Source organism: Crotalus tigris, unplaced genomic scaffold (genome assembly GCF_016545835.1).
Source record: "Crotalus tigris isolate CLP2741 ecotype Arizona unplaced genomic scaffold, ASM1654583v1 scf7180000024391.5723578, whole genome shotgun sequence".
Classification (NCBI taxonomy): domain Eukaryota; kingdom Metazoa; phylum Chordata; class Lepidosauria; order Squamata; family Viperidae; genus Crotalus; species Crotalus tigris.
In genome coordinates this window covers 1,675,516-1,696,996 of record NW_024100561.1, presented here as the reverse complement: position 1 = coordinate 1,696,996, position 21,481 = coordinate 1,675,516, and the positions used below count along the sequence as shown (strand labels likewise).

At 37.1% G+C, this 21,481-nt stretch overlaps 1 protein-coding gene across 3 annotated transcripts; it reads left to right on the top strand.

Annotated features, from left to right (window-relative positions):
* Positions 1-2,413: 2,413 nt before the first annotated feature.
* On the top strand, positions 2,414-20,934 carry SLC39A6 (solute carrier family 39 member 6). 3 transcript variants are annotated; one of them, XM_039329265.1, is made up of 11 exons: positions 2,431-2,519; positions 4,763-4,831; positions 6,044-6,655; positions 7,901-8,081; positions 8,392-8,561; positions 10,943-11,155; positions 11,617-11,713; positions 13,780-14,157; positions 16,033-16,113; positions 18,900-19,090; positions 20,076-20,934. In XM_039329265.1, exons 3-11 carry the CDS (start codon positions 6,053-6,055, stop codon positions 20,226-20,228), a joined length of 2,067 nt encoding a protein of 688 aa, XP_039185199.1. In that variant the 5' UTR covers positions 2,431-2,519; positions 4,763-4,831; positions 6,044-6,052; the 3' UTR covers positions 20,229-20,934. The 3 variants fall into 3 exon arrangements, with proteins under 3 accessions (XP_039185197.1, XP_039185199.1, XP_039185198.1); XM_039329264.1 differs by having other exon boundaries at positions 2,436-2,519; positions 4,766-4,831; positions 20,076-20,228; XM_039329263.1 differs by lacking the exon at positions 4,763-4,831 and having other exon boundaries at positions 2,414-2,519; positions 20,076-20,228.
* The last annotated feature ends 547 nt before the right edge of the window (positions 20,935-21,481 follow it).

Below are 21,481 nucleotides of genomic sequence, written 5' to 3'. Positions count from 1 at the left end.
CCACCTCCTTTGATAACCTCTCCTCTCCTCCCCGCCCTTTTTCTTCAGTTCACCTCCAGCTCCACCTGCTTCCAGAAGTGCCAATCAACTGGAGCCAATCAGCTGGAGCCCTGCCGGTTCTTGGGGCTTCTGCTGAGCCCAGTCTTGCAGCTACAGCTGCTTCTCCCTCAAGCTTGGGTCGCTTCAGCTCATTCCCCTCCCTGGCTACACTTGGCTAGCAGTCATATACCACTTGCCATGTGGCAAAGTACCACAAGTGGTACGCTACCACCAGTTGAAAAGCCCTGCACTAGGACTCCAAGATCTCTCACACTTACTACTATTGAGCAAGGTACCACCTATACTATACCTGTGCATTTGGTTTTTCTTGCCTAAATGTAGAACCTTGCTTTTTTCACCATTGAATTTCATTTTGTTAGATAGTGCCCAATGTTCAAGTCTGTCAAGATCCTCCTGTATCTTAAGCCTATCTTCTGGAGTGTTGGCTATTCCTGCCAGCTTGGTGTTGTCTGTAAATTTGATAAGTTTCCCATCTATCCCCTCATCCAAATCATTGATGAAGATGTTGAAAAGCACTGGGCCCAGAACAGCTCTGGGGCACCCCACTGCATACCTCCCTCCATGTAGATGCAGTTCAGTTGAGGACCACACACTGAGCAGGCCGGTCAGCCAGCTATAAATCCATCTGGTGGTGATGCTGTCTAACCCACATTTTTCTATCTTATCGAGTAGTAGGTTGTGGTCTATTTTATCAAATGCCTTACTGAAGTCCAAGCAAATTATAGCCACAGCATTCCTCTGGTCCACTAATTTTGTCACCTGGTCCAAGAATACAATAAGATTTGTTTGGCATGATCTGTTTTTGACAAACCCATGTTGGTTTTTTGTAATGATTTTGTTTTCCTCTAGGTATTTGCTGATTCATTGACTGATTATCTTCTCCAGAATCTTCCCAGGTATTGAGGTCAGGCTGATAGGTCTGTAGTTTCCTGGATCCATTTTTTCCCTTTTTTAAAGATGGGAACTACATCAGCACTTTTCCAGTCCTCTGGTAATTCCCCAGTGCTCCAGGATCTTTGAAAGATATAGTTCAGTGGTTCTGAGATCACATCTGCCAGTTCCTTGAGAACCTTGGGGTGTAATCCATCTGATCCTGGTGATTTGAACTCGTCTAGGCTGGACAGGTGCACACTTACCATTTTCTTGCCTATCTTAACTTGTGTTTCTAATCTGTTTTTTATGGTACCGTTTTTGATAGGTTGGACTGTTTTTTCCCTTTGTGTAAAGATAGATGCAAACAAGTTAAGTAGTTCTGCTTTCTCCCTGCTGCTTGTCATCTTCTTGCTACTTTCTCCCACTAATGGATCAATCATTTCCTTAACCATTTTTCTTGTTTTTTACATATTAGGTTCTAATCAATGGTTATAATTGGGGAGGGGCTTTATTTTGATGTCTTATGGTCCATGATTGCAGTAAAGTAATTCAGTTTTTCATTCCTAAAACACTCCACCCTGGAATAAGCCAAGTGCTGTTGATGATGAAGGACAGTTCCACTGAGATTTGGTTGAGTGAATGTGAGAATTTGTGTGCATATCTGACTCAGTTCTGCTCAGCTGAGTATTTGGTACAGCACTGAGGATGGCAGTGTCAAAAACAGTCAGATTCAGAGTAGGTCGTTCCCAAAGAAGCTCACAAGAAATGAAAATCCGTAGTTTGGATCACATTTGTGACAAATCATCAATTGTCAGATCCCAACTGTTACGGCTTCTTTTATATAATTGGTTGTGATTCATCTGAGATTTCAGGTTTAATATCAAAGTCCATGAATATTTATGCCCAGGATTCCTGTTTAATATCAAGGTGTTGCCCAAAAAGCGTCAGATCCATGATCATTCTAGGTAGATGGATGTTACGCTTATAGTGAGGCTTTCAAATAGATCTAATATAAATATCGTCAGAACTGATTGGCTCTAGCTTGACCTTATTCTACAGGATTAGTTCTAACACTAACTAAAACTCTGCATATCTCTTTCAGCTTCGTGGAGGAAAAGAAAAGTTTAATTGCTGTTAAACGTTATGCTACCAGTTGGATAGAAAACCCGTTTTATAGGTATCTAAGAGTGAGGGTTGGCGCAAGTCTGGCGAACCGCAAACATAAACCGACCAATTTGCCTACTAAATTTCCACTAAGAAATACTTCATTCCTTAACATTAAAATGCCTCCTGCTTCATCCATGCGCAAGAGGCCACCGTTCCCCCCACGTGGGCCGCCTTGTATACAGTGCTCTTTTGTCTCGCTTTTCCCCCCCCTTCGACCAAGGCCCTCCTTTTCTGAGGACGAAACGTGATAGAATACGAAATGCTCATTGGTTCTTATTTGCCCAGCTGATCAGAAAGCGTATTCTGAGTGGCTGTTTTGAGCGACGACATCCCTCTTTAGTCCGTAGGCCGGTTTACTGCGCTCCTTCTCCAGGCGGTGAGCGAAGGCGGTTCCGTGCGCGGAATGACCGGAGCAGTTGGTGAGGAAGCACGGCTTCGTGGTTGGGGGTCTAGGTTGGGGGAGGGGGGGAGAGGTGTTTTCCTCTGACGAGTCCTTAGCCCGGCAGCGCTGGTTGTCCGGAAGTCGTTCCTTTGACGGTGGAGGGTCCTAAAGGATCAGGGGTGATCAGTGAACTTACTTTTTAATCAGCCTCTCTCAATTGAATGGAGTGAGAAAGCGGCTTTAGTTGGTTAGTAGTAGTTCAAGCTTCCAAAGCGTCTTATGGTAGTCAATCTCTGGGTACTATAGGCTAGCGAAGAAGGAAGGAGAGGGCTATTGTTGTCTGTGGCCCTTCCTTGGGGCCATCAGGCTAAATAAACAGGATCTGCTCTGGTTTTAATCAGAGGCAATTCTTGCACAATAGAGGGCAAGCTGCTTTGCTAATAGTTGAGAAGGAGGAACGTGTAGGAGAGGAGTTTCTCCAGGTGCAGGATTTTCCGCTCATGGCATGCTGCAACTTGTCCAAATGTCCTAGCACTACATTGTGCTGGGCAGAGAGCTCGTGGTGCCATTACTGGGATCTATTGGAGCCCGCTCTCCCAGCTGAAGAGTCCCAGCCCTGAATGCTCCTACCAGTACTGGGACCAGTTTGGCCTTTACTTTCCACTTCTCTCTGCCTCCTCCTTCAGACCCTGATACTTCTCCAGGTTCTTGTACTCCTTGCTCCTGATGCCGCTGTCACCTGGCACTGGTAAATCTATCACCATGACTGTCTTCTAGTCTTTGTCTAGAACCACGATGTCTGGTTCATTGACCAATACTTGCCTGTCTGTCCCAAATTCAGTCTCCACCTTGCCATAGAATTTATTGGGAGGGTGGGTTCTTCTTAGTTTAGTGGATGGATGTCAGAATAAAATGAGAGGGATGGGGAGGACCATGTTTGTTAACTTGGATGTTTTGAAAGAAAGGGAGGATATAAATAAACTGTTATAAAGAAAATAAAGTTACTTGAAAACCCATGATAAAAATATAAGTTGAATGGTAAATATAGAAACCTAATATCTAAGATCTACGATCCCTAGATTGTTGACATATTCATCAATGTTTTCCCCTGATTTTTAATTGTGGAAAGTGAGCCTAGGACATTTTTCAATGCAGGAGTATAAGATGGGAAATCAGGAAGGAAAATTAACCCGTAAGTGATAAACTACTCAGTCTTTTTAATGAATGTTCATTAAGATTGTAGGTGTAGAATAGATGCGTACATAATACTCTTGTAGCTGCAAATAGGTCATCTGGTTACTGGCATAGCATGGAATACACTCTTATCTGAATTCTACAGCTTCACCAAACTGGAAATGGCTGCAAAAGCCCCAATATATTTCTACTAGCACTCAGTTACTGTTCGGTATCTATTGTAAATTCAATTTAAAAGATTGAAATTCTTATTTTAGAATTGTATCCCACTTTATGATTAGTGGTAATTAACTATAAAATGCTTATTTTTGGACTTATATTTACTTTTGATTGTCCTGTCTCTTCTGTGACCCTTCCTCCAAATTATTGCAGTTGTGTAGACATTTATGCTTCACCTTCCCAAGACATTAGTTTGAGAATGTAGCAAAGTGTTTTGAATACCATAAAACTGACATCTTGTTATTTAAAGTAAGCTGATAGAAAGATTAAATAAATCTTAGGAAGTATTAAATGAAAATTCAAACTGATTTTTATTCAAGGTATTTGGTGGTGTGTTTCTTTTGGAAGTCTTGAACATCTATGTTGATAATAGAGGAACTCTGTACCAGTAGTCCTTGACTTATGAACACAATTGAGCCCAAAATTCCTATTGCTGAGCAAGACAGTTGTTAAGCGTGTTTTGCTCTATTTTACATCCTTTCTTGCCACAGTTAAGTGAATTATTGCAGTTGTGAAGTTAGTAATACGGTTGTTAAGTGAATCTGGCTTCCTCATTCCCTTTGCTTGTCAGAAAGTTGCAAAAGGTGATCACAGATGACCCTACAACCATCATGAATACATATTAGTTATCAAGTGTCCAAATTTTGATCACATGATGATGGGGATGCTGCAGTAGTCCTAAGTGTGAAAAATGGTCATAGGTCACTTTTATCAGTGCAGTTGTAACTTCCAACAGTCACTAAATGAATGGCTGTAAATCGAGGACTACCTGTATGTAACAGTGAGTTGTAATGAATGATAATTTTCACCAGTATCTTACCGTTTACTTTACCAATAATATTGATTTTTTTTTCTTGGTCTTTAAAGCAGCAGTATCACTCTGCAAGATATGTATGAACCCCATGGCTTCTGAAACTAAAAAATAGAATTGTTCAGGTATGGAGCTGAGAAACAAAATAATGAAGTTTATGCATGTTCAGTGGACACAGAATGCCAGAATGTTCACTGACAGTTCAGATATTGGGAAATAGAAAATTGAGGATGGGAGAGGAATGGAATAGAGTATGAATGCCAAAGGAAGGATACTGCTGTATGCAGTTTTTTAAGCAAGTTTTCTTGAAATTTTGTAATGAAGGGCAATAGGACAGGCAAAAAGCTACCATGGCTTTTTTTGGTATCAATTTAAATCTTTTTTGGGGCAATAGAAATATTAGAGCTTCAGCTTCAGCAATATGGCCTTATATTCAGTTTTGAGAATTTAATACTTTATTATTTATAACAACCAAAAGAAAAGATCTAAACATGTATAGGTTATTCCTGCAATGAGAAATACAATATGTACCATATGGATTAAAGGAAGCTTGGGTTTCTGATTTTGACAGCAGTTATAGAAACTGTCAGATTCACTACAGCTTCAATACAAGAATTTCAGTGGAAGATCATATGTTGTTGACATTGGACTCCTATTTAATTGGCACATATGTATCAGAATTATCTTTCCAAATGCTGGACAGATTGTCAAAAAGGGGGTCATTTTCTTTATTTGTGGTGATCCTCAGTGAAAACTTTTCAATAAACTTGAATGCTGTCCAGAGTTAGGCTTATTGCATTTATTTATAGGATCAAACTATAAGCTTAAAAACAAAGAACTGATTATTTAATTTTATTAGCCAAAACAATAATTGTGCAACATTGGAAAATGTTAGAAAACATAACAATTGAGTAGTGGATTAACAAATTCTCTTCAATTGCCACATTAGAAAAAAATACAGATAAAGTAATAAAACTTCAGAAGCAGGACCTTCAATTTCATCAAATTTGGTTGGAGATAATAGTAATAACTATAATTTGATATATTCTTTATAGATGGTAAATTTTCATATGCATAATACCATCTCTTCAAATTGTAGATTTTTTTTGTATTTTCTACATCCTTTTTCTTTATATTATCTTGGATTTATGTTAATGTAGTTACCTGGTACTGCTTGAAATAAAAAAGGCAAATTTCATATAGTAAAATATGTGCAATTTACCATTTTAAGTTTGCAATGATTTCTTTTAAATATTTGTTTTATTTTCTATTGAATTAATTGAATAATATACATGGGCAGTTTTTAAAATTAATTTTATGTCATTCTCTTTTCATAGGACCCTACTATGGCGAACAAGCTTCATATAACTTTTCTTCACTTACTTTCCACCTTCTTGCTTTGTGATGCTTCCTATCCTAGCTTGGAACCAGCCACAATTTCACAAACTACAGAGAAACTCACTCCTGAGAAGGCAGTTGGTGTTAATATTAGTTTGGCTTTATGTCGGCAGAGACTTCATCTTCAGGATCTCTTCTCACGTTATGGGGATAACAATACATTGAATATTGAAGGGTTTAAAAAATTGCTACGCAGTATAGGCATTGAGAAAGTGAAAAGAATAGACCACAATCATTACCACCATCATCACAATCATGCTACACTCAGAACAAACTCTGACAAAACCAATTGTCCTAATGATGAGTCAGCTGGTGGTAGCAAAGGTTTTTGGGATAACCCAGCAAAAGATGTGCCTAGAACAGAGAATATGGAGGACCATGAGCAAGAATCCACGGATAACAAAAATACAACTGTTGCTCTAACAACAGCTACCTACACTACAACTACAGAGGGCAACCCTTTGCGACAGCACTCAGAAACTGCAGAATTGTCAGCACGCATAGGCTTTGTCAACCCCAATCCCAGCACTGTTCTAGAAAGCAGCAGCAATGTAAGTTTTTAAATAGAAAAGCAAAGGAATCACTTGTTTTTGTGAGGAGGTTTGCAACAGGAGGTCCCCTGTCTTCTAAAATTAGCAAACAAATTACACAATAGATATTTGAAAAGAGGCTTTTTAAAAAAAAGACATTTGATATAAGATTCTATAAGATTCTGGGTGTACCTTTCCTAGAAATGGTGGTAACCGCAGTAATTTATTTATTTATTTATTACCTCTTTAATTTGTGGGTGTTGTACACTATGTTATTCCACTTCCAAATAAAATACCATCTAAGAGTTGGTTCAGATGCTTTCACATACGATCATCAGGCGTAGAATTGCATGTTCATCAATATTTTAATCTTGCTCGTTGGGATAATAAGATTCTTGAACACTGGATTTATTTTTCTTGTAATAAATCTCTGAAGCGTTTTAAATTGAACGATCTGGTTTGGTTGACTTGGGATTGTGCTATCATTGACTGAAATTTGATCTGATTCTAACCTAATGAATAGCTTTTTTACAACCTTTTCACGCTCACATTTTAACTAAATGTTAATTCTTACATGTCTACAATTGGTGATCTTTCTGAATGTACTGAAATGTTTAGATATCCACCGGTTCAAAAGTATATAGGAAAAAAACCCATCCAATTGCCAAAAGTAATGCAATCTTTGGGGATTTCATGTTTATATTTATAAAGTTAGCTTGGGCAGATTTTTTAAAAACCATTTTAGTTATCACATTGTTTTCCTATACTGCTAACCATGTTTTAAAAGATAGCTGTAATATCTTTGGTTTTTAAACACATTGTTAAATTATTTGTGACATACAAAAATGCATTGTCTCTATGATGCTATAAAGTAATCAAATAAAATGGCTTTTGGTGCATCTATAACTTTTTTTTTAAATCACTTTTGTCTTAAATATTAAATAGCTTGTTTGACTGTAATAGCCCAGTATATTTTTCCCCCCAGAGCTGTTATTCTCAGCAGTTTCTCATGTGTAGGAGGTGATGGGAGGATGGGAATAGTAGGGATTGGGGAGGAAATAATATTCAAGTATCACTTAGGTGGGCAGTTAAAACCTAGATAGAGAAAACCAATAATATTCTTTGATTTTGCATGACAACTTTGCAGTGTGCTTGTTTTATTGGCTTTTCTGACAAAAATTATGAAGTTTTGTCAGTTGAAGAAAAGCTGCTGTTTTGAAATTACATCTCTTAATGTGTGTATTTTTCTAACACTTTTTTCCACAGTGCTTTAATACATCAGAAATGATGCTTTTCCATGGAATAAGCATTCAAGCATCTTTGACAGCCACTGAATTTAGCTATCTTTGTCCAGCTATAATTAACCAGATTGATGGTAGAAACTGTATAATTCATGCAACAAGTGAAAAGGCTGAAACAGCTCCAAAAACATATTCACTGCAAGTTGGTGAGTTTGATGGTGAAATCAAATTTTCCATGTAATATTTCTACTATCTCTTGTTTTCGATGGTGTAATATATTCTTATTCCAGGATTGGTTTTATTTTGGCTCATTTATCTGAATCAAAATATTTGTCTTTTTTATCTCAAGCCAGGAATAGGTCTTTTTATAAATGGCAATGAACTAATATAAAAATGCTACAGTGATCTTTCAGGTTAGAAAATTCTTTTAGCTAGTCACTAAAATAGAAGGCGGCTGTTAGTCAGTCAAGAATGTATGTTTGAATCAAATGATAAAAAAGCTCTTCTTCTTTTCAGCTTGGATTGGTGGCTTTATATCCATTTCCATTATCAGTTTTCTTTCATTACTGGGTGTTATATTGGTGCCCCTTATGAATCGTGTATTTTTCAAGTTCCTCTTAAGTTTCCTGGTGGCATTAGCCGTTGGAACTCTAAGCGGAGATGCTCTTTTACATCTCCTTCCACATGTAAGTATATTGTTTTTTTCTATTAATAGTATATATGTTCCTTTAAAGCATAGCAGTGATCTTTGCTCAGTGGAAGCCTGTAAATAGAAAAAGGACACATAGTGAAACAAAAGCATCTGATCTGATGACTCTGTGTTGTCCATCCTCTTTTAAACCTCCTCTGTGTTAGATGCATTTTTCTTAACAATGTTAGGCTAAAGTAAATGTACTACTAATGATGTGAACACAGTGCACTCACACAGTTTTAGGAACACTGTTAGGAAGGGGATGAAGCAATTGCAGGACTTTGGGAAAGGGGAGCTTAGCTAGCTCAAGTCCTTTATATTTTTTGTTATGATTTTTATTCACTTATAGCATGAAATACGAAGATATAAAAGCAAATAATAGAGAACAAAGGTAAGGGAAGGGGAAAAAGAGAAGTGTGGAAAGGAGGGTGAATAAAAAAAAGACGTTGACTTCTGACTCCCTCTGTTGCAGTACAACAGAGCATTAACATCGAACCTCAACTTTTTACATTTCTATAGTAGAATACACTAGCCATTTCTATATCAACAGATCAGTCTAATCAGTAAAACCCAAAATCATAGCATCATTTTTTTCCACCTCAAGCACAGAGTCCAGAAGCGGTTTCCAAATAGAAACAAAAGTACTTATATTTTTTTCTTTTATCAAAACAGTCAATTTAGACATCTCTGCTAATTCCATCAACTTTTGTAGCCATAGCCAGCTCCCGTTGAAAAACCACTATTCACTCCCAGTGCAAATACTGCTAGGGCATCATCCTTATTATTTGCATTTTAAAAGTCACACATTATTTCATCAGCTCTTTGATGGATTAGAGCAGATATGTCAAACGTATCGGAGCTTTTTCCCCATTGCCAGCAATGGGGTGGGCGCGGTTTCCCGGTGTTGCATTCGGCTCATGGGGCCGGCAGTTTGACACCCCTGGATTAGACCATAGGTCTGGAATAAGAGAAATACATACTTGATTTAATTTAATTTCATCCTCTCTCCTTGTCAGGTAGAATTTTTTGTAAACTGCAGTGTTTGTGCATTTCTTAGGAAAAGTTTGCTTTGTGAAACTTTGTGCATGTATGCAAGGGAGATAGCTCCCCTTCCCTTCCTCTTGTAGCTCTCATAGCTTATAGTGGGAGAAAAATCACCCCCTCCTGCTTTGGTTGAAGAGAAAAATTATTTTGGGAGAAGATCATCATGGGATGTTTATAGCATTGCGGTTTGTACATGTGACAAGGCCATTCAGTAGCAATCTGATTTAGTAGCACAGAATTTATATGGCTAAACATTTGTGAGATAATTGAATATGAACATTTATAAAATCCATATTTTTGAGATTTTTTCATATTTTTGCCTTTAGATTTGGTATCCAGGGTTTTTGGCATGTAGTTCACATATTTTTCTACATAAATATTCTTTGTAAAAGCCAGTTGCACCACTGGTTTAGGCTGTGCTTGGTTATATAATTGTTACTGGTTCCCAAAATAACAATATTGAAAAGAACTTACAATTAATGTTGCCAACTATGGTTTGTGGTCAGGTTAGATTTGCCAAATAATACAAAGCTGTATTGAAAGGTTTAGTATCATAGCTGACTACTGTATTTAAAGCAAATAAATCTCATAGGGATCAAGTGAACCTGTGTGACATTTTGGCTAAAAATAAATAAACATTTGGTATAATTTGGAAATATTTCATAGCTGGTATAAAGAAGTTTCTGAGTTTCTAAATGTAACTGTTAGGCTAAATGTGTAGTTTGACAGTCATCTGAATACATTTTGAATCTTATCCCTGGAATAATATGAGATAGTATAGTCAATGTTTTATAAATGTTTATGCTACAGTGAGGTATCACTCTTTTTTAAAATGACAGTGAACAATATCCTATAGGTGAAATAAATGCAATAGTTCCTCCCAGCTCTACCACATACACCCATGCGCCATATTTTTCTTGGAGTTTTTGCAAGGAGTACAAGGACTTTTGACTCTATAATCTCATCTATTTCTTTATTCTTATGTATAGCCTGAAATTATAGAGTTTATTGTTTTAGAGTCATCCTAGGCCTTAGTCAGTTTTACTTGTGGGTGGTCACTGATTGCAGTAAAATGAAATAAATAAATAATATAAATAATATTTAATATATTTATTTAAATTAATTAGACATTAATATATATTATATTTATATAATAAAATAATAATATACAACATAAAATAATAAAATATATAAAGCAAAAGTTTTAACTTTTCTATCTTGTCTATATATCGGGCTGAGAAACCTCACTATTTCATTTCTCTACTCATCCTATCTCATCTTCTATATGGAATATTGCCTAAACTATTTTTCTTTTTAAATATCCATATTCAGTCTCATGGAAAGCACCATCATCATCATGATAAACCTTTGATGGCGCACAGTAACGATCTCCCGTTAAAGCATCTAGTTTTCCAAAGTTCAGAAGAAAACGCTTATTTGGATTCTACATGGAAAGGCCTCACAGCCCTTGGAGGATTATATTTTATGTTTCTTGTTGAGCACTTGATCACACTAATTAAACAGTTTAAGGATAAGAAAAAAAAGGTAAACTACTGGTTTTCATCAGAATTTTGTTTTGCTTAATTTTTTCTTCTATGAGATTATTTGAAAGTAATGCTTATAACCAATTTATAGAATAACGTTTTCACTGGATATTGCTTTTCTGTAATAGCATCAGTTACTTAGATTTCACCATTACAGAGGGAGTTTTTCAAAGAAGAAAACTGTTATATCCATACGTATTCGAGATTAGTATTGAATTTTAAGTCCTAGCTGATGTAAGGTTTTAAAACTGAATGAAATTACAATAGCAAAAATGTGTTTTTTTTCTAACCAATCTGCTACTTATAGAAATTTCACATGTATTTTGACATTTTTCTATTCCACTGTCTTTATTTTTCTATACTCTATTACTATATTTTGTCTATATATTCTGTTGATACATGTGTCATTCAGGAGCAATAGCCAAAATGTTAATAATTTCAATGTATTTTTTTGGGAGCTAGAAAAAAAATGATGACGATGAATCAGAAATCAAGAAACAGCTGTCTAAATATGACTCTCAGCTTTCAGGAAATGACAACAAAATAGATGCAGATGATAGTAAGTTTCAATAAACTTTGTATAAAAATCTTCTAAAATCTTTGTGAAATGTATTTATGGCAATATAAGAGGATCTGAAATCCAGCATACAGCTTGGAAACTTTCACTGTTCAAGTAGCAAAAACTAATATAAATACCTGTATACAAAACATTTTTTTTATTTTGCATGTATTTATCTGCAATTTCAAAAAGCCTACAATTTTCGGTCAGTACTAAGAGCATGAGAAAGTTCAAGCAAACTTATTACAAATGATATTTGTAATACAAACCAAGAATGAAAATAAAATACTTGATATTAATTTCAATCTTAAATGTATTATAGATTGGATATAAAAAAGGAGGAATTGCTTTTTCTCTTCTAACAAACTTCCCTATTGTCTCCCCATCTCTGACAAATATATTAAAAAGTGAATGTGAATTGTCCTTTCCCTTTAATAAAAACCATTTTATTACAAGAGAGTAATGAATGAGATACATTTTGTTAAGAAACATGTTGCTGTTGTCATAAAACAGTGTTCACAGTTTCATTTTTTCAGCTCCCTTTGTGTTCCAAATATTAACATAGGGAAGATAAACTTGAAGTACGGCAACCAATGCATCTTAGTTCCTGACAATCTAGAAACTCCCTTCTCAATCCCAGGTTTTGAAAGATGGGCCGCTACAATTACAAAGAAAAACCTCACAAAAAGTCTAATCATTGTAATAGGGAGGCTTGTGTGAAAGTGGTGCAGAAATTGTTTGGAATATCCCTAACTACATTTAATTTCATAATTTTTCATCATGCGTTATTACTATAATGATTTAGACTTTATTGGTAATTTCCTGCATTTCTCCACTAGAGGCTACTAAAGCTATTTTGGCAAACATGATCTTAGTTTCTCACTATTGCAACTTTTTTTTCATAATTGCTTTTTGCTCCATAAGAGCTGCTCTTCATTGTCATTTGTTGGTGTATTTTTGTCCCTTGAAATCAGTTTTTGACTCCTGGCAACTACCTGGACAATGTCTTGCAGTTTTTTGGGCAGTATTTTTTGGAAGTGGTTTACCATTACCTGCTTTCTAGGACTAAGAAAGAGTGACTGGCCTGAGATCACCCAGCTGGCTTTATGCCTGAGGTGGGACTAGAACTTGTGATCTCCCATTTTCTAGACTTGTGCCTTAATCACTATACCAACTGCCTCTTGTGTACTATATGGCATCTGGGTTTTTTTCTCACACAAAGAATTCACAGAGAGATGATTGATGTTTACTGCCCTCGCTGATTGCTAGCTATTCTTTCACATGTCTCTCAATGCAGCTAGTTATTATAAATAATATAAATTATTAGCCAAATCAAAAAAATATAGTGAGGCATTCCTGTGCTATGCTGATCTATCAGAAATAGATTTGGCTTTTATGAGTAAGTTTTGAAAATGACTGTTCAGTTTGCACCACTGCTTCTCTAATTGATTTCTACATGGACACATCGGGAATTTTAAAATCATGTAATGGGAGTTGTAGCTAAATAGCTCCCATTGTAAAAGAAAACTTTCCTTTTTTTTAAAAAAAAAAGGTTGCCATGATGGCCCTGACAAAATCAAGTTCATGGGAATGTTCCAGGATGATCCCTATTATCCCCACATTTTCCCCCCCCCAGGCATATGACACACCTGCAAATGAAACACGTGGGTTGTTATCATTTTTGTTTTCATATTAATGCCACTTTCTTTTTTTATGAGTGTAATCTATTTTTGAAAAAAAAATGAGGTGAGACAGGAAACCTTGATTATTATAGGCAAATGCTGGAACCTGAACTTTAGATGTATTTATGCATAGGCCAGTTTTTAAACATATAATTCTAAATACATGGCATAATGTATGATTATGTATGCCTGCTTTTTATAGATTTGTCCTAAAACATAAAGTAAATGAGAACATTCTTTATCTACTTGCATGGTATACTTCCAATAAAAACATCTGAAAATAAAACAAAGTCTTTTAGCTATATAGCAGTTATTCTAATTATTCCTTTTTTTCTTTAATTGGATAATTATTTGTGTTGTTTTCTTTTCTTTTTTTCCTCCAAGGGCCTGAAAATTATTTGGGGGTACTTTCTCAAGAACCATCAAATTTCCTGTCTCAGAAACCCATAGTACAAGAAGAAGAAGAGGTCATGATCGCACACACCCACAAAGAGGCAGCTGATCATGAATATGCATCCAGAGGATGTAGAAACAAATGCCATTCACATTTGCATGACACTTTAGGGCAGTCAGATCATCTCAGTCATCATCACCATGACTACCATCATATTTTGCATCACCATCATCATCAAAATCATCACCCACATAGCCATAGTCAGCGGTATTCACGTGAAGAATTGAAAGATGCTGGTATAGCTACGTTAGCCTGGATGGTAATAATGGGAGATGGCCTGCATAACTTCAGTGACGGTCTCGCAATTGGTGAGTCCATATGTATTGGCTTTCCTATGGCTGCTAGTTCATAAATGTAAATGGGAGCAACATTGCAGTAGCATTTTTTGTAAATGCAGAAGAGGAATAATAAAAGATTTTTGTTAAAACTAAGCCTGTCGGGATTCTCAGTATTTTCCCCAGAAATTATAATTATGTCATAAATTACAAATTCATTAAAATTTATGTTCTATTTGTTGACTATAACTAGCAGTTAGGTAGACATGAATCTTATTTGTCTGTCTGTAGGCTCTGCTAATAATTGGTTACTCTTTTCTGTTATAACCAAGAATCAAGATGTCTTAGTTTTAAAGTACATAAAAATTGCATGTGGTTCTCACTTAACAACTACTCATACAATGACCATTCAAACTTACAATGGTGTTGAATGAATGATAGTTGTGACCAGTTTTCATAAGTCATAGCATCTCCATAATCACATGATTGCCATTTGCAACTTTTGATGGATTTTTACAAGCAAAGTCAGTGTGAAAACCAGCAGGGAGTCACAAATGACATCCATGTGACATCCTCACTTAACCTACTATTATTCACTTAATGACAGAAACTGAAGGTGCTAGAATGGCTGTTGGTAAATAGCATGGTCATATGATGCTGTGTTTTATGATTATCACTTAGCAACAGAAATTCTGGTCCCAATTACTATTGTTAAGTGAAGACTATCTGTAGTCCTGTTGCTATTGCCTTAGCTCAGTGATGGTGAACCTTTTAGAGACTGAGTGCCCAAACTGCAACCCAAAACCCACTTATTTATCACTTGGTGCCAGGTGAGTGTGGCTACTGGGTGAGCGTGGCTGTGGTGGTCATGGCAGACTGGGTGGGTGTGGTTACCTCGATGTTGCTCGTGGGGAGGGATGCCTGTGGGGGCCGGGCAGGGTTGGGGGAAATCCAGGGGATCTCTGGCAGGTGGGGCGGTGGGCAGAAGGCTCATCCTGTGGGGTGAGATGAGGCAGGGCAGGGGTGCCATTGTCGCAGGGCACGGCGAGGCAGAGGCCACGGTGGCTGCTGCCTGACACTATCGGCCCCTGCACATAGAGGCCAGCAAGTGCATGGGGGCCGACAGTGTCCGTCAGCAGCCACAGCGTGCCAGCCCCTCGACCGGCGCACTCTGGGACACTGCAGCCTGCCATCAGTATTTCAGAGAAGCTGCCTCTGAGTTGGATGGCTAGCCGACAGCTGAGGAGGCGATGCAGTGGATCGTGCCCAGGAAAAGGAGAGCATGCGAGGCCAGGAGGGATGGGATGAGGGGAGGGAGAGAGGGAAACCAGCTGAGATGCATCCGGCCATATGGGACCTCGGCAAGTTAGCGGGCAGCTGGTTGAAGAGGGATAGTTGCCATCTCCAGGGCATGGTGCGCGTGCCCACAGAGAGGGCTCTGAGTGCCACCTCTGGCACCTGTACCATAGGTTCGCCACCACTGCCTTAGCTCTTTATCTGATTGCATCTTATTAAAAGCTGTAGTTCTGTGATTTTCAAGTAACTATAAACTGTTCTTCATTTAAATTGAAATTCTAAACAAGTACACAGATAGGAAATTGATTTTCTTCACTAGAACAGAAATAGAAATAAAAATGGCCTTCAGGGCTAGCTGAAAGTATATAGCTTTTGTTCAGAAAACGGGTGTATTTTTTTTAACTTTTCTTTATAGGAAGCATATTTCTTATAACTAGTCATTTATTTCTTGTTCCCCCTTGTATGATTTTAATCCATGTTTCTTGCAATACAGCACCTATATAATACACAATACTGATTAGAAAACATCTTTCTTAATTTAAATTTGTTTTTGGATTTGCCTGCATTTTCCAATGTAATTGCTTTTTAATAATGTTCTTTTATTTTTCTTAGGGGCTGCTTTCACTGAAGGTTTATCCAGTGGCTTAAGTACATCTGTTGCAGTCTTTTGTCATGAGTTACCACATGAATTGGGTAAGACATATGTATTAGAGAGCAGTAGGATATAGTTTCCATGCTTTAACTCGTATATCGATTGTAGAGTGATAGTAATAGTAATAAAGCCCCAAATTCCTATTGCTGACTCATTACCATTTATTTTTGTTTTTGTTTTAAACGCTGAACAGTAATCTTATCATTTTATTAAGGTTTATCACAATGTAATTGCCTTCTTAGATCAGAGAAAATATTGTTTCTCACAGCAACCTGTCAAGCATGCACAGTGGAGTCTCTGCTTTTGTTCCTTTGCAACTGTTATTTTTCTGTTTTTAAATATATTATAAAGCCCTTGAATTTATAGTAGCCATTGATAAGCTTGTTCTTCATAGAATTTTCTGTGTTTCTTTTCTGTACACCAGAGGTCCCCAACCTTTTGGGCACCAGGGACTGGTTCCGTGGAGAGAGGTTTTTCCGTGGACCGGTGGGTGTGTGCTGCCTGCATCCCGCGGATGGGGCTTTGCTTGTTTGTGCGGACGGGTTCCTGGCATACCGCGGCCCGGTACTGGTCCACAGACCAGGGGTTGGGGACCCCTGCTTTATACTTTCTAAAGCTAGGTTTATGGTCATCATTACATTTAGTTAAACTAAACAGAAACAGAAAAACAACAGTTGGGTTATTTTGGGGGTTTCTGATATTGTGAGAGATTGAGAAATACATTTCTGTATTTTCTTTCTTCGTCCCTTCTTCCACATATTCCACATTCCAAATTGTACCCTTTTTCTAAACTAATCCTTACACTTGTTACTTTGTTCTTGGGAGAGTTATTTCAATTCTCTGATTATTCTGGCTGACTTTCCTGTACTTTGGTATCACTTTTTTGGGGGGAACATGGAACATCAATAACTATGCGTGGTATTCTAAATATATTGCAAATTCCTAAATTTGTACAAAACAATTACAATACTGGAAATTAAGTTTCTTTCCATTTTCTAACGATCTCTGTTGAGAAATGAACTTTTTGGATATTGAATTTTTTTTTATTAAGCTGTCAAGATCCCTTCTACATATAAAGGTAGTCCTTAAATCTATGACCATTTTCAAGTATCACACAATTATGGGATCGCCATGTGCAACTTTCCTCACTGACTTCCCCAGTCAATGCAGAAGCTGGCAGGGAAGATTGCAAGTTTCCAGGGAAAGTCTCGCCCACATGTGCACCCTTTCCCAGTCCCTCTGTGCTTGCACACACTGGTGACTAACACCTCCCCCCTGGGCATGCCTCTTGATCCATGCAATATCTCTTATGTCTCCTTCCTTACTTGCGCATCTCTCATGCACCTTCCATGATCTCGTGCATGCTCCTCAGTGTGTGCTACATACCCTTCCAAATCCCCTCACATCTTCCCTGATTTATACCATGCCTCTTAACTACCTGTATGACCAACCTAGACTCTCTTGGCGCATATGTGAATTTAGGATTTATTGAGTACCCACATGCAGTTTCAAACATGGTCTGGAGATTCAGTTTTAAATAATGCAATAAAACTTTTCAATAGAGTAAAGAAGAAACAGATGTTTAATAAAAGACAAACAAATACTAAAATCTATCAACAAGCTAATATAATTTTATTGCCTATCTACTACATCTACCAGTTGTAGTAGAGTTCATAATGTTCAAAAGCATATTCCAAACTCACACAGATCCAATCTAATTTGGTTTACTTTATGAAGATTTGACTCAATTCAATTGCATGCTTCTAATTTGAAGGGTTTTATAGGTAGTCCTTGATTTACAGCTGGTTGCTTATTAAAGTTAAAATGAACTCCAGTAAAGCTACTTATAACCTGTCCTGAAAGGTGTGCCTGCTGCACATACACGCACTCTCTGTAGTTACGGGATTGCATTTTGGCTGCTTGGCAATCTGCTCACATTTATGATCAATTGCAGCATCCCATGGTCATGTGATCTTTGCTATGCTTTTTGCTCTTTTCCAACAGAAAATAGCAAAAAATGCCCCATTAGATATGCTGGATTCTCTTAACAAGCATGTGGTTTGCTTAATGACCTAGGTGACTTACTTTACAGCAGTTATAAAATCAGGTCTGGTCTCACGGTCCCTTCATTTATGACTACAATGACTTACAATTGAAATTCTGGCCTTCATTGTGGTCTTAATTTGAGGACTTCCTGTAATATGTAATAGCAAATAATTTTAAAGTGTTTTATTCCACATTAATATAAATTATAGATGTGTGTGTTAGAATAATGGATTTGTGAAGAAAGAGGTCCTTTCACATGTCTGTGATTATACTGCACTTATGAGCTGCTCCTTAAAGCAACTCTGTCCTTTTTTTGGTGTTGTACTCCAACTGAGGGGGACAATCATGAAATCTTGGGAAAAGATACTGGTTTTCACAATCCTACCTGTATACAATCCTAGTTTGTATATATTTGTGTACTGGCAAGCGCATAGAAACTATACAATATGTCAAAAGCAATTATCCTTACGCTTGTCTCCATTCTTCTACAGCAGACATGTCCAACTCGCGACATCACGTGACATTGTGCAACTTAACGGGATTGTTTTTCTATTGCCAGCAATGGGGTGGGCGCGGCTTCCGCGTGATGCATCCGGCCTGCGTGCCGTCAGTTTGACACCCCTGTTCTACAGTTTTGAAGCACCTGATTATATGAAAGCCAGTGGTTTTTTTTTTAAAAAAAAAAACTCATAATTTTTTGACATGACTTCCATGTGGTGTGAAATGCTGACATTTTAATACAAATTATTGATATAAGCATGTTTGTATCTCTCTTTTGAAGGAGATTTTGCTGTACTTCTCAAAGCTGGTATGACTGTCAAACAAGCTGTTCTTTATAATGCTCTCTCAGCTATGTTGGCATACCTTGGAATGGCTACTGGGATACTTATTGGCCATTATGCTGATAATGTTTCCATGTGGATCTTTGCTCTTACTGCTGGGCTGTTCATGTATGTTGCTCTTGTTGATATGGTAAGTATATGCTTATTAATAGATGTTAATAGCATTCCAATACTAAATAGAAACACATCCTTTGGAATGCTAATGAGATATTCTTATGGGAATACTAGTCTGGCATTGACTTCAGAATATGCTTATTCACTAGCCAATAGAAGTAGTGATTAGAAGAATGGAGTAGGGTGGGGAAATAATATTAGCTTTGTAAAAACTTTACCCAAATAACATGGCCATTCTGGCAATTATATGGATGTATTCATTCGTCCAATTATTATTTTCTGAGGACAATCCTGGATTCATTTTAAGAATGAAATCTTGGCACACACATTCCTAAGTAGGATTTGTTCTAATTAATGCATGGGGGGGGTGTTAAATAGTATACTAAGAAGAATTTTAAGATTTGTTAAAGCACAATACTTTCAACCCATACTTGATCACAGGCAACCAGCCACAGTAGTCATTTAAGTATCATAATGATCAATGGATCCTGGAAGCATGGAAAATTAAGTCATTTACTGAAAAACATAAATAGAAATATAAAGAAAATGTAATTGATACCTAAATTTTCTAGATAGGAGCAGGGTGGTGGCCTAAAGGTGGAGCTCTCACCTCACAATCAGGAGGCTGTGAGTTCGATCCTAGGTAGCAGGTATTTCTCTCCTTGGGTGCATTGAGTAACAGTCTGCTGCGAACTCTGCATAGGCATCAGGGAGGGCATCTGGCCAGTAAATGCTCGAGCTCCATTCTGTCACCCTGACTCCATCCTGATGCAAGGAATTATATGATTGGTAAAAAAAAAATTCTAGATATAATAGCTGCCTGGAAGTACGAATTAGAGCATATTTTACAGATGAGAATAAACTGCAATATTTTCCAGCAGGTTTCATGTGTATTATAATAGGGGGTTGATCAATAATACCAACATTAACCACTGAATATGTAGAAACATTATTTTTATAATATGCATGACTTAAAATTGTGTATGTTTCTTTAAATATAGGTCCCAGAAATGCTTCACAATGATGCTAGTGATCATGGATGTAGCCGCTGGGGATATTTCCTGTTACAAAATGCAGGAATTCTATTAGGTTTTGGTATCATGTTACTTATCTCCGTATTTGAACATAAAATTGTGTTCAGCATTAATTTATAGGATTGTATTCATACTCAGAGCTGCACTTGAGGTGGAAGAATTTTTGCCAGCTTCTTGTTCCTCCTGAAAATTTGCTATGGTGGCTGGGTGATCTTCGAGGGAGGATGAGAGATGTAAAGGTACGGGATGATGGAAGAAAATTGTCAAATCACCCCCACCCCCTTCTTCATCCAGGGGTGAACCACTGAAGGATTACAGTTGCTTCCGTGAACTGAAGTTTCTTTGTTTACTGAAGTAGTACCCTGCTTCAGATGCATGTTGTGTTTACTTTTCATACTATTGATATTGTCTGTATAGCTTAATTGTAGGCACTTTCCCTCCCATTAGTCATAGAGATTTTAATAATATAATAAATTGCATAAATTGCAGGGGATTACCAGTGGCATAGAGAGAAAATTGGCTTATCACCAAACATAGTGAAAAATAAAACTATAAATAGTTTGTAACTTGGACTTTCTTTTAAAAAAAGAAAATTAATATTGCAAATCTGATTATAGCATGCTTTGCTAAAGTTTGTCTTATAAATGTTAAAGTGGTACAAACATGTCAACTATTGTTGCTATTAAGATGTAGAAAAAAACTAAAATCATCACTTTTTGGGGGGGGTAGTGATGGTGGAGAAGAGTTATGTTACTTCAAACATGTATTCCAAAGAAGAAATCTATTATTTTATTTGCAATTAAAATTACACGACTAAATATCCAAAGTATGTTTTTATGTTTTTATCGAGTTGCCCCCAATTGCCTATAGCTGTCGTTGCATACTTACCTACACTGCAAAGCGGTTGATGGGTAAGTGGAGGTTTTAGAGTGCTGCAAACGCTTTCTGAATCCCAACTCTGTGTTGTGCAGCAGGATGTGCCCTGCGTGCTGATTGCTTCTGACTTCCTACTGGGAGATGGGAAAAGGCAAGGCACAGTCAAGTGGGAAAAGTTAAAATTTGCTGGCATGCAGAAAGAATGCCTATAGAACCATCTCTGAACAACGGCCGCCAATGTTTCATTCAGTGCAATGCAGTAGAAGTCTATTCCAGACTTCATTAATGGGTTAAGTAGATGAACGTCTGGAATAGGACATATAATGGAGGATTTCTGCTATGAGTTATGTATTTGTATAGTTATAATATTGAGGCTCTGTTTAAGTCTCTGGGTACATATTAATCTTCAGCAGCCATTTGATAGATGATGCATATTTGAATCAGAACAATTTTTTCACACCATATATGCTCAGAATAGAAGTGACGGAACATTCTTT

Excerpts from the sequence above, each read along its gene's own strand:
- SLC39A6 (XM_039329265.1), top strand. The coding sequence starts at position 6,053 with ATGGCGAACAAGCTTCATATAACTTTTCTTCACTTACTTTCCACCTTC. Across the intron at positions 8,562-10,942 it reads TTTTACATCTCCTTCCACAT|TCTCATGGAAAGCACCATCA; the intron begins GTAAGTATATTG and ends ATCCATATTCAG. Across the intron at positions 19,091-20,075 it reads ATGTTGCTCTTGTTGATATG|GTCCCAGAAATGCTTCACAA; the intron begins GTAAGTATATGC and ends CTTTAAATATAG.